The 24,800-nt window shown below is 47.6% G+C and overlaps 1 protein-coding gene across 1 annotated transcript in view; it reads left to right on the top strand.

Annotated features, from left to right (window-relative positions):
- The first annotated feature begins 4,382 nt into the window (after positions 1–4,382).
- The window catches only part of GRHL3 (grainyhead like transcription factor 3), a 29,641-nt gene continuing 9,223 nt past the window's right edge, over positions 4,383–24,800 (top strand). Inside the window, exons 1-10 of the mRNA XM_056333835.1 lie at positions 4,383–4,513; positions 5,186–5,284; positions 15,944–16,130; positions 16,838–16,899; positions 18,528–18,864; positions 19,162–19,241; positions 21,073–21,226; positions 22,010–22,121; positions 22,851–22,945; positions 24,593–24,751. Coding sequence (XP_056189810.1) covers positions 5,268–5,284; positions 15,944–16,130; positions 16,838–16,899; positions 18,528–18,864; positions 19,162–19,241; positions 21,073–21,226; positions 22,010–22,121; positions 22,851–22,945; positions 24,593–24,751 — 1,203 coding nt within the window. The 5' untranslated portion in view covers positions 4,383–4,513; positions 5,186–5,267. The remainder of the gene's footprint in view (positions 4,514–5,185; positions 5,285–15,943; positions 16,131–16,837; positions 16,900–18,527; positions 18,865–19,161; positions 19,242–21,072; positions 21,227–22,009; positions 22,122–22,850; positions 22,946–24,592; positions 24,752–24,800) is intronic.

Raw genomic sequence — 24,800 nt, 5'->3', positions numbered from 1 at the left:
GTGTGATGCAGTTGATAGGAGGGAAGTCCTGTGAATTAGCTATGGCTGAAAAGCTGCAGCATGTGCTCACACTGCTGGGCGCTGGGGTTAGAAGACAAAGTTTATTTGAGGCCAGTCTGAAACCCCTTTCAAGGAAGACCCAGTTTTCTTCTGTGAAACCTTCCCCAACTCCTCCCCTGTAGATACTTGTAGCTGAATATCACAAGAAGCCTGGCCAGCAAATTTAGCTGAAATGGAAAACATCCTTGTGACATCTGCAATCAGCTCCCTCTGTAGACTAAACTGGTATGTCCATTCCCTGCTGTGGGTTTCTTCTAGCTGGGTTTGGATTGACAGGTGTCAGCTAAATGTATGTACTGAAAGCTCCAGAGTGAGAGCATGGGACAAGCTCAGGTCAGAGCACGCGGAGAAAAAATGAAGCTTCTTCCACACAGAGGAGCTGGCTGAGACGGTAGGTCATGTTTGTTTATTTAAACTGAAGGTGGCTGCCCTGAAGACTGTTAGTTGGGTCAGTTGTTTGCAACCCAAACTTGTTACTGTGTAAAAACTGGTAGAACTAGATAAAGACAACAGGAATTTTCCTGTAGCCCCGTGGGCTACAACAGATAATAACAAAGTGGCCTGACTCTATTAAAAAGACATTTAAGCATCAGGTCATGTTGTTTAGTGGTACTGGGATACAGAAGAGCCAACCGGCTTCCCAGATACCCTGCAGATAGGGGTATTCACCTAACTGGAAAACAACTGCTTGAGAAAGGGTCAGCGAGGGGGTTGTCTGTCTCTCGCTTCAGAAGGACAAAGTCTTTTTTTCCTTTTCCTCATTATTGCTATGACAATAGCGCTATAGAGTGACTTCTGCAGCCTCTGTTGTGCTATGTGTTGTACAAACAGAGCGAAAAGAGCAGTCCTGCCAGACTAAGACTTGCAGTCCAAGGAAGTTCCAGTTCAGCTTTTTGTTCTGCCTTCCCAAGGAAAAGGCTCTGGGAGGCAGAGGGAGTCTCACTGGGAAAGAGTGTCTGGTCTGGATATCAAAGGTTCCTACAGGTTTACATGGCACACGCTATATTTTTTGCTGGAAAAGCAGCTGAAGCAGCCACATCTCCCTTTGGAGAACAGCTCACTTTAACCTGCTTCAGGCTGCTTCCTCTTACTGCGTATTAATTGTTGAAGTGTTTTAATAACCTTTGGTCAAAACCAGCTGAAATTCCTGGCACATCAGAGGACAACTGGAAAGGATGTTTGACAGCTGTCAGTGGGAAAAGCCGTGTATCCTAAAGGGATTAAAGCCCTTGCTTTGAAGTTTCTTACAAGTTATACAGAAAAGAAGCCAGACTGGGAACAGTGAGCGTGAAATGACTTATCCGAGGTCACACCACAATCAGTGGCGGAGGGAGAAAGAGGATCAGGGTGGCATGGTCACAGGCCATGCCGCACCTTGGGCAGCTCCTCCAGATGCAGACCCAGCCAGCTCCTGACAGGGCAGTGGCATCTGAGGGCTGGAGACCCAATGAATGATTTTGTCGTCAATCATGCAGCTGCTGATCTCTTGCTGACGGAATGCAGCTAATCACCGTCAGCCCCTGGATGTTTAAAGAGGGTTTAACAATCCAAACACAAGTGCAACCCTGTTGCCTTAGAGAGGGTGTAGCTGTGAGCAAAATTTGGCCCTCTCTTTTAAACTTTGCAGTTTGTCTTGACTGCTGCATGCTTTATTTTTAGAGCATCATAAAGGGCTTTTGTTCCAAGGTATATTTAACAGGGGAGTGGAAGGGAAGTGGGAGGGTTTTGTGCATAGAGAATGTATCTCTTGGTCTCTTTTTTTCTAACCCACCCCCTCACCAGATACTCTTGGAGGGTGGAGTATAAATGAAAAAAAAAAAGAGAGAAAATAATAATTAAAAATACTGAAATCATAGTCAAAGGGATTGTCTAGGCGTCCAGGCCTGGAGGCCTCCCAGGCGCCATAAAACATATATTATCACAAAAAAGACAAGGTGCCCAAGAGAATGGAAGAGGCAGGGCAAGGGTGGTCCTGTCTGGCAGGAGCTGGTGGGTGCTGGAGGCAGCGTGGTGCCCAGGCAGCGCTGGCTGTCCCTGCTTCCCACCAGGACACATCACACCTAGACTGACGCGTGCTTGCTGGGGTGGTCCTGATCCTCTTTCACTGGTAATAGAGTAAAGTTAACTCGAGGGAGGCTGTGAGGGTCCTGTCTGTGGAACGATTGGCGGTAGGGAGTTGGTAGCATTTTCACCTGGCCTTGGAAAGGTGTCTGAGAGAGCAAACTCCAGCTGGTGTTACCGTAAAGAAGAGAGACATGTACACGGGCCCCACTTTACTGACGCAAAGGAGCTGGTTTCTGCTGTGAACCATTTTACAGAAGCGCCATAATTCCTGGAGGCTGGGAGAGTGCCTCAGTGCTGTGGGTAGGCGCGTAGCTGATTGCATAAGAAATAAGACTGTATGTGAGCCTACCTGGCAAAGTCTCTCATTCTGCCATTGCAGCAAGATCCTCGCAGGAAAAAGACGAGGTCCTGGATCAGTGGCAGCAAAGCTAAGAAGAAACTTCATGCTTAAAAACAGAGAGAGAGAGAGAATTAGTGAAAATCAGGGAGACAGTCACCACTGTCCTTTTGGAGTCCCAGTGGGTTTGTTCAAAGGAGAATCTGTGTTTCTGTCCTTTCTGCCAGCCCTTCCCAGCTTCCCAAGGGACCTTGTGGCTCCTCAGGCAGGCTCCAGACACACTGACGCAGGGCAGGGCATGCAGCCTCACCGGTGACTGGCAGGCAGCACCAAGAGCCTGGTAAGCCCAGATCATCCCTGGCTGTCCCCACTTCCACTGGAGCCGAGGTGCATGAAGTGGGAGTGCGGCAGTGGTGGGTTTAAACCCCCAAAGGTAGAAACAAGGCTCTGTCAGCAGCGTGCTGGTTGCAGAGCCTAGCTCCAGGCAGGCAGAAGGGTCTGGTGGCTTTGTCTCCTGTCTGCTATCATAGAGTAGCAGACAGCATCATCCCTGCTGTTTTGCAAAAGGCCAAGTTTGAAAACCTGAACGTTTCCATCCAGAGGTGGATTTGGCCTGGCCATGGTGGTGCTGAGGCCCGCAGGGCACCTTTTGCTAAGGCAAGCCTGTCACTGCTCAGTTTTGCTGGACACATTTCTCCCTCTCTCTTCTTTGACACAGGTTTTTCCCCTCAGAGGTCAGAATCCGGTGCCCTGCCGTTCCCCTGCATGGTCTGGCTCAGCTAGTGTTTTCTCCTCCTTCACTTTTGTTGCTGGAATCTGGTAAGTCTCACTGAAAGGTTAAAAGAAACTTGGAAATCCCCTGAGGGGATGTTGCTGCTCCTTGCACTACCCAGTGTCAGTGAAATACTCTCTGCCTGGGTCTGGGTAAAGGACGAGCACCCAGCACTACAACTCTGGTCATCGTGAACTGGGCGAGGTTTCCTTAATTTAGAGATATAATCAGAATATTGATCAACTAATGCCACCATCACCTAAGATTTGTGCTTTCCCTGGCTGGATAGGACATAGGTGTTCTTTCCTTTCCTTTTTTTGTGTTCTCACCGCTGCATGGTCTCTGCTATGGCATGGATTCTGATCTTCAGCTCTCATTCAGCTGACTTTTGTGTACTGCTGTCCTCTGCTGTACAAGGTCTTGGCAGCTGGCGCTCTCCAGTGATCCCCAGTGGAGTCTGTATTACTCCAGACCTTTGTTTTTCATTCCCAGAAAACAGACTTTGTCCAGTCCCCAGATCCCTGGCAGGCAGGAGTTTGCACAGCGAACTGGAGGGCGATAGTTGCTGGCTGGTCAGGCGAAGCTCAGCCCAGCACGTCCTTATCAGCCAGTGCAGATACACCGCAGTCACCCTCCATCCTGCGCGCCGAGCTGGCCGTGCGCTGAGTCACAAGCCATGGAGATGTATTTGGAGGGTGTTGTACCCAAATTAATACGCTCTGTCTTCACACGTGCCTGTGTAGACATGCCTTATGCCTGCCTGAGTGGGCTGCTAAGGCCACTTGTCACCGAGCTGGGAGAGCTGAACTTAACTGTTAGGTGAAGGAAGACTTTCGTGCTTTCTGGTATTCACCTGCTGGCGCAGGGCACTGAGTGGGACAGATTCAGTGAGCGAGGCAGTGATGGGGGGTGGGAACGAGTGGTGGAAGCCTTTCTTTTTCCCTTTGTTTTAAGGCTTGTACCAACATGTCTTCTAAAATCCTCTCCTGCCTTCCAAATCCAGCCAACATGAGTCACCCGCTGAGCCCATCCTTTGCCTCCTCATTGCAACACGGATGACAGAAACCATCCAACAAGAGTGCTTGAATCCATGATGAGTTTTGTTCTATTGCATAAATCTTTTCCCCGTTTACAGGTGAGTTGCTACAGAGCTATTGCCTGGGTGGTATTCCTGCAGCTGTTCCCAAACGGCGTGTGTCTGAGTTTCCCGCTGCCATCCTGCGTGTGCTGGAATAAGGCTCTTGTCTGTGCTACAGCAGGCAGGGCAGCGTGTGTGAACGGTAAGGAAAAAGGTTATCCCACAGACCTGTTTCCTTACTTATCCAGTGTAATGCAAAGATTCCCTGAGCCAGTATGTTGCTGCATGTTCTTGGCACCTAAAGTCAGGGGGTTTAAGGTTACTTTTTTAAGGGAAAAGAAACCCAAAACCACTTAGGGAGACTTTATGGAGCAAGCAGCTAAGAACAGGTGAGAAAAGGAAAGAAAGGGTTAGCCTGTCAGTACAATCACCATTTAGGAATGAGAGGAAACTAAGAGGCTTTTCTTCTTCCCTAATTTATTCCTTTATATATATATGTATGTATTTTTGTCTGTAATATTTATATATAAAGAAACAGCAAAGGACAAATCAACCCCCAGATTCATAAAAATGACAGCTATTTGGCATCGCAGTATATGGAACATGTCCACCAAACTGAAACTAATTATCGCAGAGATGAATAACTGATTCCACTCCTTTATCCTATCTTTTTTCCCCGGAGGGCTTTTCCCTCCTTCCCCACCCACCTCCCTCTCCTCCATCCTCTGGGGCCGGCAGGCGGAGGGTTACGGGCTGCACCTGTCTGGGTGTACCTGTCCCAGGGCACCTGTGCCGGCAGCCAATCCCCGGCCCTGGCGGCCTGTCAGCAGCATACCTGTACGTAAAACCTCACCATAAATCAAACACTTCGCAGGCAATGTCTGTCTGGAGCAGCGACTAGGAGAGAGAAGTCATCAGAATTTACGGGCGGCAAGGATTTGGAAACGTGGGGAAATATGTCTAATGAACTTGAGTAAGTAGAGGTTTTGTTCTGTTTACCCACTCCTCTCTGCTGAGTGTTTCTTCTGAGGCTTGTGAAGTGCTTTGGGTCTGAATGAGCTGGGCTCCTTGGGTTAATCTGCCTGTCCAGCTGTTTGCAAGTGGAAGTGAAAGAACAGGATGGGAGCGTTTTTCAGACTCCCTGTTCTTTACTAACGTGTTGCTGCTCTTTGGAGGAATCACTTGTTAGCGTTGTTATTTAAGAGTTGTTTAAAATCATGATCCTGATGATTTATTTTTTTCCCCCAGACTAGAAGTTGACACCTGGGCTTTCTGTTCTAGAGGCAAGCCTGTTCTGCCTCTGTCCAACAAAATCCAACATAAGTTACAGTAATTCTGGTGTGTGTTTTTCTTAGAAAACACCTTCCAAAGTATTTACCAGTTTCTAGGTTTTTTGGGGGCAGGAGTTGTGTGGTGGTCTTTTTTTTTTTTTTCTTTTTTCTTCCAGGTTTTTTTTTTTCTCTTTTAAAGTAAATGAATCCACTTTATGATCCTATCGAGTAATTATAACAGATTTTATTTTTTTTAACAAGAAAAAGCATTTAACACTTGCTGATGGTATGCATTTGCACAGCATACCATGCCTCATACCTCTGGAATAATATCACAGTAATGTCATATTAGTATGACACGATGTAGTAAAGGCTGGAAGAATATTGAACAATGGTTGAATATTGAATGCTGCTGTCAATCCAGTCTTAAAAAGTTTTCAAGGTATTTAACCCTGCATGAAGTACTTGTATATAATAAAATTTACAAAGAAATATATGTCAGTATTTATACATCTGTGTACAGATACAGTGCTTCCATATATTTTGAAAGAAAAACACATACCTGTATGTGTTTACAAGCCTGACAGAGGTGTTGTGACAGCTAATCTCTTTAACTATTAACCCTGAAAGGTGCAGCACTAATTATTGTTTTATGTAAATATGGGGATCAATCTGCTTGGATGGATTAAGAATCAGTGACTCAAATTTTCACTTTCTCAACTCTTTGGGTAATTTATAGTTGATGCTTTTTGAACTTAAGAGTCAGGCCATGTGGTTTACTCTCAAAATGCTACAGAGTGTGTGTGTGTACACGGGTGCGTTGCAGGATTAGATTGATGTATTACTAATTATGGTCTGGGGCATTAAGTTACCTGATGAATTACATGGTTGCTTGACTCTTCTCTTGCTAACGGACTGTTAACCCCTGTGCCTTTCACATGAGAAAGGGGGAATTGATGGGAGCAGCATCCCTTTTGTGATTCAGATCTCAGCTCCAAAGACAGATAAAAGTGCAGAGGTTGCCATCTGCTCCTGAGGACAGATCTCAGCGTGGGGCTCTGTGTGGTAACCCCCGGAGGTAAAAGGCTCAGTACAACATTTTCCTATAGATTGAACTTGAGGAAACATTTGCCAGTCTCTGTGAAAATTTCATTTTTAGTTCGCTAGCCCACAGCTGGGGGGGGGGGGGGGGGGGGAATTCTTTGGGGAGTGCAGGCAGGTGGGTGTAACACCAGCAGCTTGTTGGTGCCTGGTCGAGGGGCAGGGGCAGGCAGTGCCAGCTCTCCTGCGGAAAGCCTTAGGGAGCACAGTGGGCCTGGAGTGCCTCACCCAAAAGCTCCCCAGGGGCTGACGGAGAGCAGTGATAGGAGGTAAGGGAGCTGGGAACTCCGTGGTACCAAAGGCTGAAACCTTCAGATGGCTTTTGGGCTTACTGTGAGGGGGAAAAGGTGTCACTGAGGAGGAGGAACCATGTGAAGAGGCTGCTACAGCCCAACCCTGAGCAGTGGGGCTGTTGTAGTAGCTGTTAACCTCTGGTTAATCACGCAGGCCAAAGTCATACCGGGTGTAGCTTTGTAGACATCAGTGGAAGGAAAAGGCTGGCTCTCTCGCGAGCAGTGCTTAGAGGATCTGATAAGGGCAGCAGTGTGTGTCTGTGTCTCGCACAGCCATTGTTCTTTACACAACCCCCACAACAAGCTGAGCACTGGGAGGATGGATCTGAGCTGTGAGCCTGTGCCCAGATGTAGCTGATTTTGAGGGAGCTGTGAAATCCCCAGGCACTGGTGCTGTCACCCAAAATGACAGGGAGAATAATCTCATCTCTTCCTTTGCCACTTTAATTTTACGGAACGACTGGGAAGAGACTAGTGTGGCATGAGAGAATGAGATGTTTTGCCTATTATAAAATATTCTAACTGATAATTTCCATAGTCTTCTAAATTGAACTTATGCCTAACTCTGTAATGTGTGGGCTTGAAAGAGTTAACCAGGAGTTACTCCCAGTTGTGGTTTTGTGGTCGAAACCATGATCGCCAGAAGCAAATTTTTGTCATGCATAAGGTGTGTTATTAAAACTTGAGTTATGCTCCTGGTGAATGAAAAGTTAAAGCCCTTTTTATAAAATCCTGGCAGTAAAGCACACAAGGGATAACCATGCTGAAGCAAGGTACGCTTTCAAGGGAGAGGTGGGTTTTATTTTAAGTTATGTAAAGAGAACTAGAGATTTGTAAATTAAAAGAAACAACAATCAAATAACTGCTATGCAATTCACAACAAAGGAGTAAAAGCCCTCTGAATAAACTCTAGACTCAAAGCAGAGATAAATCAACATTTACATAGTATCTCTGCTTTGATGCTTTGGGTCACATTTTCAACTGATTGGTACATCCGTATAATTCCAGAGAAATCTGTAAAATAAAGACAGCTACACTGATGAGGATCTACTCCTTCTCTGTTCAGTCTGGTGTTTAAATTGTTGATAATTGTAAAGTATTCATCTGAAAATGCACTTGCGCTTACATTGCACCTGCAAGCACTTCAGTTCAGCTGATTGGCAGGGAGACTGCTCCTGATCAGTGCCTCGGCTTCTCGAATCGCATGTGCTCGAGGATGATAAAGGCAACAGCTGAAAAATACATTAATCAGTGGAAATGGTTATATAGCATACAATTATATTCTGGCTGGGACTCCATTGCTAATACCCAAGTTTCAAAGGCTCGGAAGTTAAGAAAATGTAGTGGCTTGTTTTTTGTTATTTCTTTGTTTTACGTTGTTCTGGCTGATAGCTGTGATTATGGTATGGGTGAGGGTAGCTCTGATTCAGAAACAGTCCTTGTCCCTAGAGTGTTCATAGCCACAGGTGTTCAGAGGAAAAGCCCAGACGTCATTTACCAAAGCACTTGGCTCCTGGGTGCCAGCCACCTGCTGTGCCATGGTTTTGTTTCTTTTCATCATTCTGTCTTTGCTGCCTGAGCTGTGACACTTGCTCTCCAGAAATGCATTGTTTAATAGGGGTTTAGGTAGAATGGGATGAATCGTATTTGTTCAGCAAAAACATTGTTTGAAGCACATTATGCTATTATTTTTTTTTTATTATTAAACAGTAAAGCAAAAGGCTTGCCTGACCTTGGGGAACATGAGTTCAGAGGATGCTATGAATCAGAATACATGAGTGTACATCAGCCAAGCACATTATAGGAGATCTGGGCAGCTGAGATCTGGCCCTCATGGATGGGAAGAAAGAGGAAAACAGAAGGAGAGAGCCAACCCAGGCTGTGTCTTGCCAGGTCTGCACATAGTCCACAGCGCAGCTGAAGAAGGTACAGCTGCTGCCAGATGTGGCGCAAGGATAGCCTGGTAGTGCAGGGGAGCAGGCTGCGTCGCCTGAGCTTGTGTCGAGTGTCCTGCCCTGACACATGCTTCCTGTGCCCTCTTGAGCAACTCGCTGGAGGATTCCCCTCACCCACCTTCAGCCAGCTTAAACCCAGGTGCCAAGCTTGTTAGCTGGCTGAGTTTGCAGGCGGTAGGAAGAGATCGGCACATCCCAGTCTCAAATGGGAGGACCAAATTGTCCCCTTGGCTCCCAGAGCACATAGGAAGCCTGAGACTCAGCACGTAACTCTGAAGTGGCAAACCTCTCGTGAGGTTTAATATTAATCTCTGCTCTTACTGCTCTCTTCAATGAGCGCTGAGGAAATAACTACCATCATTTAGTGTGTTACTGCAGGATCCTCTGATAGGATGTGATAAGTATAGAACCTTGAGTAAAACTGGGCTCTGTTCTTAGTCAGGGCCTCTGTGCCCTGCTACAGTACAAATAACCCACAGTAATTGATTACTAGATTTAAATGAGATTACCTGAAGAGCAGTAGAAAAGTAACAAACTTTGTCACAAAAGATTGCATACTTCTTTGTTGCTACCATTGTTCTTTTTTTAATCCAAGTCTTGTAAAACTTCGATTTTTTTTTACTTCTTTCATTTAAAAGCCACAGTTCTTGGAGTCGGTGAATATACGAGAATTAAAAAATAAAATAACAAGTAGTTAGGTTTTGAGATGTGGAAACTGGGGGTGGAATCCATAAGCACTGAAAACAAAAAAGGATAACTGAAAGCACCTAAACTCTTGGAGTTATGAAGCGCTTCTCATCATGTGTAGTTTTTCTTACAGTGTTTGAAGGACTGGGAGCTTCAATGCAGTGTGCGTGTGTGTGTGTTATGTGTTGGTGGAGATGAAGGTTTGTGTTCATGAATACATGTGTACATAAGGTGTCCTTATCTGCTTACAATGAAAATAGGAAAGAGAGTAAAGTTTAGACCAGTATTTTAGAAGTACCAGGTGGTAGAACTGTTCAGGGACTGGTTTTTGTGTCTTCCCTTTGGAGGCTGATCACCCTGAAACTCAAGGCAACTCAAAACTAAAGCGTCCAACGTCATAAACTGCTTCTGGAAAAAGTCAGCTATAATTCCTGAACTGCAAAGTAATTCTGTGCTGTAATTTGTTTTGTTAGGCAGGGAAGGCACTAAAGCTCGAATCTTTTGTGAAATGTGATTGTGTGGGTGGATACCTCAAGGATGATGTTATCAGGTGAAACACAATGCCAGCTGGTGTCCCCCAAACATCACTCAACACTGGATGTCTCATGGAACCCTGCAGGCTAGAAAGGCAGGAACAGTCCAGTGCTGTGAGATTTATAGCAGAGGTTCAGGTCTGGTTCTGTTCTCTGGATAAGTTATCTTAATGTCAATCCCCATGCCTCAGTTTCTCCTCCTGTGATAATAAATAGCATCAAAAGCAGGGAGTTAGGCTGGTGTAAAACTGAAGAATAATGAGCTCAGATCTTGGGTTGATGTGTCCTAAAGAGCTGTAAGGAACCCAAGATGGGTGAGTTCCCTTTATATCGCCCAGGTAGGGCCTGCCCCTGGGAGGTTTGTCTGGCTCCAGGACGCTTTGGATTCAGCCTGCAAACCGTTCCAACTGGTTTCAGCTCTGCAGGAGGGATGGGGTGGGGGATTCTGTCAAAGAGCTTGGCAGGGCTCTATCTCCCCAAGTGTCAGCACAACACACATCGCCCCGGTCCCCACCCTCCTCCATCCCACCCGCAGGGACGCACCACACCTTCCCCGCTGCATGGCCAGAGCCAGCTCCACGGCTAACCCATCCTTCTGGGTGGTGCTGAGCACCACTGGCTTGTATCGACAGTGAGGACTCTCAGCACCCTTTTGGGAAACAGGAGCCATTTCTCACAGATGCTGATGATGGCCTCTTCTTTCCTTCCCAGCCACCACACATTACTGCTCTGCACTTACTAAATGCAAGTAGATGACCTGTTGTGTGCATCTGTGGTGGGGTTAGCCTGTCTCATGCATGTGCCACGCAGGCTGAGCACTCCCAGGAAAAGAGAGGCTCTTGTGCTGTCTTTGTGGGTGAAACAGAGCCGAAGGATGGCTGGGAAACATCCAGCCGTTGTGCTGAGCTAACGCTGCACTACCCTGGGGCTGATTGTGATGCTGAAACGTCCCTAAAGAAATCCAGTGACAGAGGCCACATTGTTATCCAGCTGCCAGAGAAAATATTTTGGTCTTGTAGGTAGCGCAGGTCAGGGTCCGTGAGATTAGTGGTCTCCTATGCCTTTGCCTATGGATCGACACTGTATTGTACTTGGCATCTAGGCAAGGTTTCCCATCGTTAGTCTGTGTGTTATGTTTCTTTCTGTGGTTTTTGGGGTTTTTTTTTTCCTGGTTCTGTGAATGGGCCTGTGACAGTATGCTTACTGGTGGCTGTATTGTCACATTGTCTTCAGATGTGCTTATTTATTAAACTTGCCAAGATAGGATAAAATCAGAATTCAGCTGAGAAGTTTGGATTTAGTAATGAGGCTGCTTTGTGGGATGCTGTTCTTCCTTGGCCGAGGGGCCTGGTTTACAGGCTACAATCTCTACCCCAGAAAGCGCTCATGGTAAGTGCCGCTTTTCATTGAGTGCAGGGTTGATCCTTCCCCGTATTACTGATACGGGGCTCTTGGGGAACATCAGGGTTATTTCAACAGGAGGTGAGTGCCACGCACAAAGCCAGAGCTAATGACGGTCCCCACGTGAACTGCCTGGGGTATCTCTGAAGTCCTGCAGGCTGGGGGCTCTATTCTGTGGCTTTGAATTCCTGCTGCTGGTTGCCATGGATTCTCTGCTCCTTTGACAATGTGATGTTTCTCTGTAGCCATCAGCATCTGGCATGGCTAATATTTAGGTTGGAAGCTTAATCGGTTATAGGGGGGAGAACAAAGACAAGTAACACAAAGCTTAAAGGCCAGCAAAACCACCCACTGAAACCCAACAAAAGGCAAAAGGAATACAAGCGTTTTCTTTCCTGCTTGGCTGATCTCCTCACCTAGACCCACTGGGCATATTCTCCTGTTTCAGTGTAGCCCTGAGTGTTTATTCATAATCAGGAGGCCACTGTTATGGTAGACTTGGCAGATAAATAGGGGAAACAGAGATTGGGTGGGATGGAGCAGGGAAAGGGGGCTGGTATCACCTTGTGTCAAATTCTAAACAGTTTGGAAACAAATAGACTGCTCCCTTCCCGAAATCGTGCGCTGCTTTGCACCTGACCCCGAGGCCCCAGCCGGGTGAGTCTGTGCACACAAGAAGGGAGGCCGCTGGTCCCACGTGTTTGTGTTTCACTCACTGATCCTCGCTTTGTGTGAGCCGCTGCATCAAGGCAACTACCTGCAGAAGGGAAGATTGTTTTGCCAGAGAGCAGACAGTTTGCAGTGGACAAATATGCCATAGTCACATGGAAGGGGCGTCGCAAGGAGTGATGAAAGTAAAGTTCACGTGTATTTGGATCTGGATTTAGATACCTCTTTCCTGCATCTCTGCTTCCCAGAGATTGCTAATGCTGAGTCGGAAGCAGGCTGTAGAAGCAAACTGACACGATCATCCTGTATCTGCATGAACTGAAATGCATCAGATGTCAAAAAGGTGCCTCTAAATATGTCATCATATCTGCTTATCTTCTCAGATCACCTTCTTTCTTCAGATATTGGTTAGCCCTGTTGACCTTCTGGAATAGGGTCAGAGTAGAGGTGACCTCTCTGGAAAAGTAAGGTGGGATGGAGTGGCATTACGTCGTATCTGCAGAGCTGTCCCAGCTGCAGAGTTTTATCTGAGGCAATTAACGTGGCTGCACTCAAATATATTTCAGTGATGGCTAGGGATCATACGAACTCTGGAGAATAAACAAGATGGAATAAATGTGCAATCCCCTTCATGTCACCTTTGTACAAGTCCTCAGCTGACGGAATCAGTGCAGGCTCCCCTGGACCAAAGCAGTTCTCAGTGCATGGGAGGAGCTGCTGCGTTGCTCTGCCATTGGCTCGTTGACTTTCAAAGACTTTGCTGTTTCTAAGCACTACGGGGTCCTGACAGAAGCTTCCAGTGAATCTTGCTGGAGTAGCCTAAAATGTTGCTATCCTAATCTTCCGGTCCCTCCTCTCTGCTGGTGTTTGTGGCTTTGTAACAGAAGTGCCATCAGGCAGCGTATGCCCACGTTTTTGCGCTCTCAAGTTCAGGGCATGGCGTATGACTTTAGGTAAGTGCCAGGCTGAGGGTAGGACAGATTTTCCATTGTGCCATCTCTGCTACAGGGACAGTTTCTCCTAGCAGAGGCCTGGGGCAGGCAGTGATGAGGTGGTGATGTCTGCAAGCAGCACAGCCAGAACTACCCAGCAAAGCCAGGAGCCACATGTGAAAATGAGATGCAGGCTCATAGGGCACTTGTCAAACTTGTATTCTCCATAAACTGGACACAGCTACAAGTGGCTGAGCTCTCAGGCCTCCTCTCCAGCTTCACTCTGCCTCCAGAGTGCAGGCCAGGTGATAAAACAGTAAAACATCAGCCTCTCGTGCATGCAGCGGTTGTGTCACGCCAAAGCAACAAGGCAGGGAGGCAGAATGGGGTCATACAACAAGGAGTGCTTCAGTTGGGGGAGAATAAAGCTCCGAAGCATTTTTCCTTGTAATATCCCTTTTTTTTTCAGCTCCTGAATGCTTTATTGCTACATCTTACCGTGGTGTGTTTATCTATGTTGATTACGAGTGATAGGAGCTGAGTCTCACCCTGAGAGCAAGCTCTGTTGCTGCCTAGTCTTCCTTGAGAAGATCGGATTGAGAACGGGTGAGGATTCCTGTCCAGACAGGACTGAACAGCCCATCGCCAAGTCGACAGCAGTGAAATCTGAGTCATGCCGATTGCTTCCCTTGGAGACAGCAGCGGCACTGAAGGGGCGGGAGGGCTGCGTGAGAAACACTAAAGACAACGAAACTCGCAAAACACCTGGTGAAGTTTCATGCGCGGGGTGAAACCGGTGTTAGTGGATCATCCCGATGTGCAATCCAGACTCAGCGTCTCCGTTATACCAGTGCGTGATGGAAGCTGGCGGTGGCCAGAACCGTAAGGTGGAAGCAGCTGGTGTCTGTACCAACCTGAGCTCAGAGCCCGCTGCCACGTGAGCACAGAAACCAGTGGGAATTGGATGCCTGAGGCCGTTAGCAAAGCTGTTACCAGCTGCTCTCCTGTGCAGCTCAGATGGGGAGGGACTCTGCGTGGAAGCAACATATTCTTTAATAAAAAGTCAACAAGAACAGCAGAGGCAGCCCTTGATGGCTTCATCCTGGCTGCTCTGGGAGGGACTGTGGACCAGCACAGAGTTGCTACTCTGCTCAGCCAAGGAGAGCTCTCGAGTCTGATCCAGGAGCGTCACCAAAACTATCCATGCACGGTTTATATGTGTATTCCCTGCTGGAGATGTGGCAGTGTGAGAGATCGGTGCATGGCCAGGAGTGAAGCCATCTTAGCTGGGCTCTCAGGGAGGATGGACCAGCATCCTTCACTCCATCCAAGGTCCACCTCTGCGCCCGTCTAGTTTCCAGCCCAGGAGCATCTGCTGAGCTCCTGGCTTTTCACCCTGTCAGCGTGGGCAGCTCGCACCAAATGGGCTGGCAGTATCTGTCGTGGTTAGCAATAACTGGGAGTTTCAGAGATGCCAGATTCCTTTCGAGAGGAATTATTGTTCTGCAAATGATTCACTTAAAAGTCTAGCCCAAGACTTGTTATAAACACATGGAGAGTAGCTTAGTGGAAACAACATATTCCTTATAGAAAGGCCATTAAAGTGCAGCATTCATTCATAAACTCCTGTAGATTTTCTTTGCCTTTCCATAAAAAAAATCAGCAATTAAAAAAAGTCTGCGCTTGGCAGCTTTGAATATTTAAAGAAATCTTCTTACAATTTTTTTAAACCTCTGCTAGTAAAAAAACAGTCTGCCCTTCCTGCATATTTCCATTTTGATGAAATAGTAATTTTTGTCCACAAACTTGTTGCTTATGATGAATAGTATGAGCTGTTGGGGTGATACCATATACACGTGGCTGAAGGATGTGACAGGAGCGTGGCCACCGATTCATCCTCTTCTCGGAGCAGGGGGGAACCAGCAGCACAGAGCACCCAGAGACTGTGCGGAGGCACTTCTGTGCTGGCTGCTAGTAGGATTTGCTGGAGAAAAAGGAAAGATGACCAATGTTTGGGTAATTAAGTGTCTGACAGTTTATTAACATAAGATGGGAGAGACCTGGAGAAAGTGCCAGAAGAGAGGACAGGCAGGGCATTATTTTGGTATGTCGCTTCTCAGCTCACGTAGTCCCATGAGCCTCACCTTTGTCAGGAATTTTATAGTGGAAGGGAGTGCGTGGTGATCTGCCTGTCTACTTCCCTCTAAGTAAAATCATATACAAATGCTTGAAAAAAAAACAAGTTAGTCTGGAACTAAATCAAAAAACCATGAACTACAGCAAAGAAATATGACGGGGTTTGGTTTTATCTGGGTAGGTCAAGTTCTCTGAACACTGAGCGATTGTTTGTATTTGTGGGCTGAGCTGGCCTTTAGCTCCAAATTCAAGGAAAAAGTTTTGCCAAGTTGCCTGGTCACATTGCATTCAATTTACTGACCAACATCCCGCCTTGACGGTCGGTGACCTGGCTGCCTGGTAGTGTGCGCTTGCTGATGAAGGAGCAGTTGCCGACGATGTGGTGTTTTGCATCCCTGGGGCAGGAGGAGGGAAGCAGAGGTACGTCTGCCTCTCTGCGTGGCCCCACCAGAGAGGCTCAGGCCTAATCTTGTACATAGCTACAGGCAGAAGAATTGGTAATCCCAACGACTGTGGGAGTTAAGAGCCAGCAGAGCATCCCTTCTCCATTCCAGCAGTGCCTTTGGGAAGCCCTTCGTGTGTTCAGCTGGGTGGCATGGAAATAGCTGTGGAAGATCAGTATCCTTCACTGCCCGTTTCCTCTGTCTGGCTCAGTTTTAGATCTGTGCGTCTGATGAAGAATGACACCATGAACTTCCAGAAATTCCCCTACACCAATGAAGACGAAGCCTGGAAAACCTACCTAGAGAACCCGCTGACCGCAGCCACCAAAGCTATGATGAGGGTGAATGGAGATGACGACAGTGTGGCTGCCCTGAGCCTCCTCTATGACTACTACATGGTATGTGCCCACTGGGGCTGGGTGTCTTGGGAGAGTTTGTACCAGGGGAGAAGCGTGAAGGTAAAATACACGCTCAGCCACCTTAGGAGGGTACCCATCTGCTGAGCTGTCTGTGTTTTTTACGCAGTGATCCTCATAACACCCACAGGTATAGCGTGCCACTATTATCTGTGTAGCGCAGGTGGTAAACTGAGGCACAAACCACCATTATACCGTAGAGGGGACCCAGAACAGGGTGGAAAACTGAACCTGGGTGTCTTGAGTCTCAGGCTGATGGGTTTTTCCCCTGACAGCTTTCAGGTAAGAAACGGCAATGCTTTGAGAGACATGGAGCTGCGATAGCAAAGTGCTTTGCAGCCCCTAGCATCTTTATTTTTCTAGTGCTGCTGTAGGGTGGAGCTTCAAAAAATGTGGATATGATTTAGCCCTAACTGAAGCCGATAGCTCTGATGTTCCTATTCACTTGGGTGCTTTTGAAAATCCTCCCCAGAACAAGACGATGTGGCTTGCCTAAGGTTACCTTGGGAATCCATGGCAGCAGCCCAGCAAGAGCGCCCTGGTCTCCTGTGTCCTCACCCGGTGTTTGTTATTCACCCAGTGTTTTATCTATGAGACTTCACTTGCCACACAGACAAGGCTAATTTCTCCTCTCTTTTCCATTAATAAAATATAACAATAAACAAACTCTTTGTTCTGCCTTGTTCTAGGTCCCAAAGGAGAAGAGGATTCTTCCATCTGGAATGATGGGACGCAATGAACTAGGAAAGAGGTTAGCTTCATTTTTTGCTCTCTATAGCTGTCTAATTCTCCTGCAGCTGCTTGCATGGATGATGGGTCTCTTAGCTTGCATAAAATAGACATCAAAGCACAGTGTTATTACCAACAACAGTGGAGGTTATTAACCCTGAGACATATATTAAAATTCTTTAGGCCAGATCCCAAGCAGGTATAAATTGAGCTACACCCATTTACACAACTGAGGATCTGTCTAGCTGTGTTCAGGGGAGTTGCACTGATTTGCAGCAGCTGAAGAATTTGTCTTTATTTCCTACTTTGTGACAACTGGAAGGGGGAAAGGGATTAAGCATTGGCAGCAAGAAGGGAATGACCAAGTCCTCTTCCATTCCCTTAGCTGATAAGGGTTTCTGTTTCACTTGCTTCCAGTCTCCCAGGATTCTCTTCCAGTGACTCCCATTTGTCCTTTGAGGTTTTTGGATAATTAACTATTAAATTAATGGCTCATTTGCCACTATGAGTTCAGTTCCCCTTCCTGGATGCTGTGTACTTTGGCAACCCTTTCTGGTTGTCTGTTTTTAACTACTTGACAGAATAAGCCTCCTGAACGATACTTCATTCCTTCTTCATAAGTAAGCTGAGTTAAGCTGTTTTCTCCTCTCTGAAAGGCCACTGCATTCTTGACAGTGGCATGTTTTTTTATTAACTATGGAAATTTCACCATATAGCTGAAGGTGAAGCTCTGGAAGCAGAGTGGGTGGGAGCTACTCATTCAGCTTTACTTCCCTTGGGGGTAGCTTGCGCTGCCAAGAGGTGTGCGGGTTGCTAATGTGGGGGTTGGTTTGTTTTCTGAGCATGGTAACAGGGGCAATAAGCCATCTCTTCCCAGCTCAGCTAGGGACGCAGAGTCAGCAGGGTCACAAAGTCACTGCTGCAGAAGGGACCAGTTCTTGAGGTGCTGCACAAAGGGATGGTTTCTGTGTGCAAGAGGAGTGCGGTTTTGTACGTGTTTTTATCGCCTCATAGCTCCTGTACTTAGTCTTTTCTGCTCTGAAGTCTGGACCATACACCTCACTTCCAATACTGCAGCCCTGTCAATTTTTCACTGATCTCATGTTCTCTGGGAGTTTTGCTTACTAAGCTCCTGGAGTTTGTGAACTTGCACAAGAATCAGGTTTCCTTAAAAAAAAAAAAGGAAAAGGAAAAGAAAAAAGTTTAAAAAAATCAGCTTTCAGTGTCAATGAGCCCTAAAAAGACTAAGATGGAAAGACCACATAGCAGTTATCCTTCTTATTGTCCCTGCTGCTCTGCGTGTTTAATAGCCTAAATAAAGAAATAATGGATGTAGGCCCTGGATGTGCAGCCCCAAACCACATCTAAACCATATTCTCTGGTTCCATGTGATCATCCCTTATCTGCTGAACACCTCTGACTCTTGCTGATTGCACTGAGAGGTGTGTGGGTGGGTGGAGATCACCCATGGGCCTGTCAGATCTCCCGTATCAAGCAGCAGATGTACACAGCTGACTCAAGGTCACCTGGTAGCTAGACTGTGCAGTTTGCTTCCCAGCAGCACATCAAGGCACTTGCTTCTTGCTGTGACAGCTTGCTGGGGTTGCCCACGCTCTGCCCTGGTTTGAGACAGGACCCTCTCTCCACTAGGCACTGCCACGGAATGGAGTACGACCCAGACATCGCATCCTTTGATGGCTCAGCCCATCTCATGAAGCTCTTGTCTGAAAATGTTTCCATGACCCAAGAATATTGTGAGCCACAGAAGAAGAACGGCTTAAGTCTTGAAGGCATTCCTACTCCTCACAAGCCAGTCATGCTTCCACCAGGCACTAGCAAGCTGGATGTCACCCCAGACAACTACATGGTCCCTCCAGGGGATGTATACGACAACAGCTCATTGAACTCCCTCTTCGAGACCATCCCTGTAGCCCCACCACAGCAGAGGTGGCAGCCAGACAGCACTTTCAAAGAGGATCCCCAGGAGGTCAGAGCCGTTAGTGGGTTGCGTGCTGGCAGTGCTGCCCAGGGGGTGCTGCACAAGGCTGTCTAGTGTGGGGTTTGCTCGTGCTGGAGTCACTGGGAGCTTTGCTTTTGCATTAGAAGCTTGATGCCATTCCCATGGAATTGTTGGGGGGTTACATTGATTTTGGAAGTAGGATAAGGTTTTGAAACGAGGGTTCATGTTTTATCTGTGGCCTCTGTTGTAAGGTCTGGGAGAAGGTGGATGGACAAAGCGGTGAAAGATTCCACTTCTGACTGTTTTGTTTCCACTTGTCTACAGTCGCTGCTCTTCAGTGATATCCTCAAACCCCAGCCAGAGCCACCTTGCCCTGAGACTTACGCTGCAGACGGTGTTAAGAGGTAACTACCGATCCACAGCCTCTGGGTTTCCAGTGCACTTGGCTGTGTCCCTTTCCTCGGGAAAGACCGCGTCCCTTTCCTCGCCCCACTCCAGTCCTGACGATGACCACTGCAAACCTACAGATCTCATGCTTTTGCAGAGACAAGTTGTCTCCTGGTGCCTTAGGAGCAAGTTGCCATTCCGTGACTTTTTAGACACAAAACAGCGATGAATTTTAGTGTTTGTAGTATGAAGCGGGGCTTAGGGTTTGAAATGTTTTGCTGAGAAGGAGTCAAACCAAATCTTCCATTCAAGTTAAGCAGATGCAGTTGTGCCAGTTCATGTTTTTAGCTGGAGAGGTGTGGGGTTCAGGCTTTATACCACTTTGACCAGCAGAGCACCTCCAGCACCAACTGCTCCCACTGCTGTGGTCACGTCTCATCAGCACCTTGACCTGCACCCAAGTTTTCCACGAGAGGGTTTGCTGTGCATTACAGCCCCCTTCCCAGGGAGCCCTGCTTGCTTCCTGCACCATTTTTCCACAAGCTACTTGGAATGGGGTAAATGACAGAGAAGATGAGGATGACAGTTGATAAGGGCGATAAGCAGCCTCCTCCTAATCTAAGGTTTAGGCTCTCGCTTTGGGTTTAGCACTGTAAGTGACCCTTGATTTCAGAAGGTGCCACTGCCTGTCATTCCTAAAACGCGCGAGAGATTTCTTCCTCCTCTCCACCCCTCTCTCAGGCAGAGCTTTCCTGCTCTAGATACCGCATCAAACCTCCCAGCAGGTAACATTATTCCACCTCCCACTTTTTATTTGCCTCCTGAGTCACCTGACTCTGTGACTCAGCTGTCAGACGTGGGGATTTTCACACAGACAGCAGCTCGCGTTTGTGAGCGAGAGGCTTTGCTGTTTGCTGTTTATTTGTGCACTAACATTCTCTGGCACTCCTGGCTCTAGATAAGAGGAGTTGCCAAGCCTATCTTCAGAGATGGCATCGCAGGGGAGGTGGAGCAGGAAAAAGAGATGGGTTGGTGACTAAACAGGAATACGATGATCCTCAGCTCCAGGGCGCTTGAAGGGTCTGTGTGAAGGCTTGTGTACAGCTGGTGGCTTGCACGGATTCCTCACAGAAGAAAATAGCTTGAGCTGTAGCCTCATGGTTTGAATCCTCATGGGTGTTGGTGAATGCCCAAGAGCAAGGCTTCTTGAAAGTCAGGCTCCTTTTTTAAATGTGCTTGTCAACAGTGACACCTTCCTCTGTGCAACACTACAAATCTTTTCTGTAAAGTCTGAAGTTGCTGCCCACCAGACCGTGAGTTCAACAAGCGGGCTTCCAAGTCCATTTTTAAGGACCTGGATAAACAAGTGGATGTCAGTGTCCCGCAGGTCGTTCTGTTCCTACAGGACCCATTAGGACACAGTCTTCCCGGGCCAGCTATTTATGGGTGTGAATTTAGAGACAGGAATCTGAGTTGAGGCTGTTGTAAAAATCTCATCACAGGTCCCTATTTTTGTTTGGTTTGTTGAGGCTTTTGATTATGCAATGGTTCTGTAGCCATCCACAGAAAAATAGGGGTTACAATAATCTACAGGGCTGGGTTTTTCAAGCCAAAACTAAAGGGTAAAATGAGGATATCTGAGAACAGGGTGTTGGGGAGGATCAGTACGTGCTGTGCTGGGAGGTGCTTGATGGTGTAGGGGCATGTGAGATGGGGAATAGGGCAGAGACTCCTGTGTGTACAGTGTCTGTAACCTGTAGTGGTGGAGACTTGCATGTCTCTTCTTTTGCTTTTGGAGTGAAACAGCAGCGTGTGCTTATTCATCATTCTCTCTTTGTTCCATACAAGTGACTTTGAATACACTCTGGGGTCACCCAAAGCCATTCACATCAAATCTGGGGACTCTCCCATGGCCTACCTCAACAAAGGACAGTTCTACCCCATCACGCTGCGGACAGCTGGAGACAGCAAATGTTTACACTTGTCCTCAAATAAAGTGAAGGTAAGAGACAAACTGACAATTTTGCTGACACACGCTGTAATCAGACATCCAGCAATTGTACTGGCCTGGGAACAGAGCTGAGCGTGAAGAGTAATGGCTTTGTGGCTCATGTTGGCTTAAAGCGATGAATGGGATGGATTCACTTATAGCAAGTTAATCCTCTGATGCAGAGCAGCAGCCTTCATGTTACCTGGCAGTTGAAACCTTTCACGGTATGGTCAGGGATGTACAAAAGGCCTCCCTAGCCGATGGCTGGCTGGGGGCCCTGGTGGGAAGACTTCTGAGCTGGAGAGAGGTTCCCCATCTTGCTCCTGGGATGTGTGGACAAGCCCCAGAGCCATCCCTGAGACTAAGCTGAGCTTGAGTTCCCCACAAAGAAACCTGCTCCTCCAATCCTGAGGGGTATTTAGGGGCTCGACTTTGGACATCTCAAGACCTAAAGGATTCCTGAAACTGAGAAAGTCTAGAAAAAGACCATTTTGGCTGTCCCAGCCTAATACCTGCTGGAGCACTGCAAACATTCCTCCAGTGCAGGATCCTTGTATGCCTTGGAGTCAGCGGAAACTCAAGGGCAGCGCAGTTAGAGGGCATACAGGGCATCTCAGTTTTGCTCCTGGCTGTGTTCAGGACCGTGTTCAAGTCCCTTCCCTCACCTGCCTCAGTTTCCCCAGCTATAAAACTTTAACAGTGACGCCAAGCTGGCCCTGGATGGAAAGGGCAGTGAGGGCACCAAGCGTTAGGCTGCTGTGTATCCTGATACGGGATATCCTCGCTGTGTTACAGAGCGTTGTGATGATTGTTTTTGACAATGAAAAGATCCCAACGGAGCAGCTCAAGTTCTGGAAACACTGGCATTCCCGCCAGCCCACAGCCAAGCAGAGAGTCATTGATGTCGGTATGAGCGGGGCTGTTTGATCGCGATGGCTGGGTGGGGTCAATAACTTCTAGCACCATTTTACTGCGTTTCCGATACACGGTAACGCAGCTGAAGCTCCAGCATCTGGCCTGGGGGAAAGCGGGGAGGAGCAGGCTGGTCTGCTGGCTTCAGAGCCTTTCTGGCTGAGGAGCCCTTGCGGGTTTAAGGCTGTTTGCCAAGTGTAGGGACACGCACTAGGAGCCCAAGGGACGTCAAGAAGAGCCTCAGTCAGAGAGATAGAAACTGCGACACAATTTTGGCTCTTACAGGTGTGAGCTATGGCTTCTTGGAATCTAGGAATCTGAGCTAGAACAGGCTTTGGTACTGCCTGTCCTTCTCCACTGCCACCACACAGGCTTTACAGCGTGTTGTGCTTGGCCAGACGAAGGTTTTGTCTGTCCAGCAGAGCACCCTGCTGAGTAGCTTGTGGCTCCCAGCGAGACACACACGGTTGTTTGAATTTGGAAGTAATCTGCATTGATTTTGCATAACATCACTACTCACACAGCAGTCACCAGCCAATACGTGTGACTCATTTCTGGCCTATCCCTTACATATGTGCACTTAGGCTTATCCAGCGGTATCACGGGCGGCCTCTGTTACATTACAAGGCTCCTTGTGAGAGGCAGGTTCTGGGGGCGCGGAAAGCCTAGGGGGTGCAACTAGTTTTGCAGCCAGAATGCAAACTGCTTCTCCATTGCATTTCAGCTGACTGTAAAGAAAACTTCAACACGGTGCAGAACATCGAGGAGTTAGCCTACAACGCGCTGTCCTTCGTGTGGAACATCCACGAAGAAGCAAAGGTACAAACTGCTTGTGGAAGGGATCTGGGAAGCAAACCTGCAGCCTCCTTTCTGACGGCCCAGGCGCGCTCCCCCCATGCCTCAGCTGAAAGACAGAGAGAGTTTCAAATCCAAACAATGCCGTTCCAGTGGCCCCAGGTAGTGTTTGTCTGCCAGGACAGCCGGGAAGGACACCATGCTTCTCTGTGTGTTTAAGCATTGCCATTAGCTAATAAACACTCTGGGTATACCTGAGACTGGCTCAGAGATGTTTTTTTAGTGCTGATGGATAACTCTGAAGAAAGCCTTTTGCAGCAGGCAGCCTAGATCAGGGCTCTGCTCACATGTAGGTGAAGCCTATTTAAATAAACCACAGCTTAGGAAACAAAGACCCTTCTTTCAAGGCAGCATTTTGAGGCAGGAATGACTGACACCCTTCTGTGGCTTGTGTGATGTGGAAGGGAGCCAGGCAGGTCACAAGATCCCTTTTGACCTTAAAATCTATAAAGCTTATATCCACGTCTTTCCTGCTCTGCTGTCTCTTCTGCATCCCTTCAGAGTCTCTCCTTAACACTTTGTATCTAGTGTGGACTGAAAGAAGCATATAAAAACAAGATGAAGTCATGAAGAAAAAAAAGAAAAGCATAGATACCCCATCTCTCTGAAGCTGGTAGCTTGGGAAAACTCTGGTTTGCTTTGGGATCTCAATAAGCCCTTCTTTTAGCCCAAAGGCGACCTTGGTCTTTTACAACCCAAGAGGTTAACAAATGTCTTCAAGGCAAAGTTGTCAGAAATGGAAATATGTCAGGTATGTGGCAAGCCCTCGGGGGCACCTCAGCAAAACTGGGTTTAACTCTTAGCAGAAACTCTGTGCATGCACTGGCCTGGGGCAGGTAAAGGTGAGACTTCAGAGAGCTGTGAGGGCTGGGAGCTGCGACAGGAGGGGTCAGGTATTTGGGTCGTCTGTAGCACCTGTTACTTCTCTTCTTCCAATTAAATTTCACACCACAGTGAAGTGGTTTTCTTTTCTAAATATAGGTACTGACTAGATCTGACATTAGGTTTCAGGGCTGAAATCCTCAGCCAGAGCCCTGCTGAGGGAGCTGTGGGAGCTTCTCCAGCTGCAAATCTGTCCCCAGAGTCCAGGGGAAATTTCAAGGTCACACAAATGAATTTATAATTTGGAGATACAATGTGGGATTATATCTGTGCTCAGCATTTTTTCAGAAGTTTCCACTGGAGGTAACTCCATCCTAATCATAAAGGAGACCGGTGCGTGATGAATATTTATTTCACCAGCAGCAATGATTTGTAATTCCTGAAGCTGTAGTCTAGCCCTCCTCCCTTCCTCCAGGGTGTTGCTGTCTGAGGGTCCCTTGTTCAAATGAAAGATCAGAAATATCAGCAAGAACATCCCCAGGCAGATGGGGGTGGATAGCCTAAAATAAAGAGATGGAGAGCTGCAACCGGTGTGGGGGGAGCCTGTGGCTGGGAAGGGCTGGTGGCTGCGCTCGGGTGGGAAACCCACAGCTCATACGCTTGGCTGACGCTGTGAGGGTTGGGAGGACGTTTCAGTAGCTGCTTTTGCCCCTACCCGCTGCTGTCATCGCTGTTGGACAGGAATATTTGCAGCCCCAACAAGCTGTATCAATCTGTTCCTACTTGCAGGTATTTATTGGGGTGAATTGCTTGAGCACTGACTTCTCCTCTCAGAAGGGGGTGAAGGGCGTCCCGCTCAACCTCCAGATAGACACTTACGACTACGGCAATGGGACCAGCCAGCTGGTGCACCGCGCCGTCTGCCAGATCAAGATATTCTGTGATAAGGTAGAACGCCGCTTTTCCACCAGGTTGTCCAAGAGGAATTTTAAACTGC

The sequence above is a fragment of the Falco biarmicus genome, chromosome 3, assembly GCF_023638135.1.
Source record: "Falco biarmicus isolate bFalBia1 chromosome 3, bFalBia1.pri, whole genome shotgun sequence".
NCBI lineage: Eukaryota > Metazoa > Chordata > Aves > Falconiformes > Falconidae > Falco > Falco biarmicus.
This window is presented reverse-complemented; position numbering and strand designations above follow the sequence as displayed.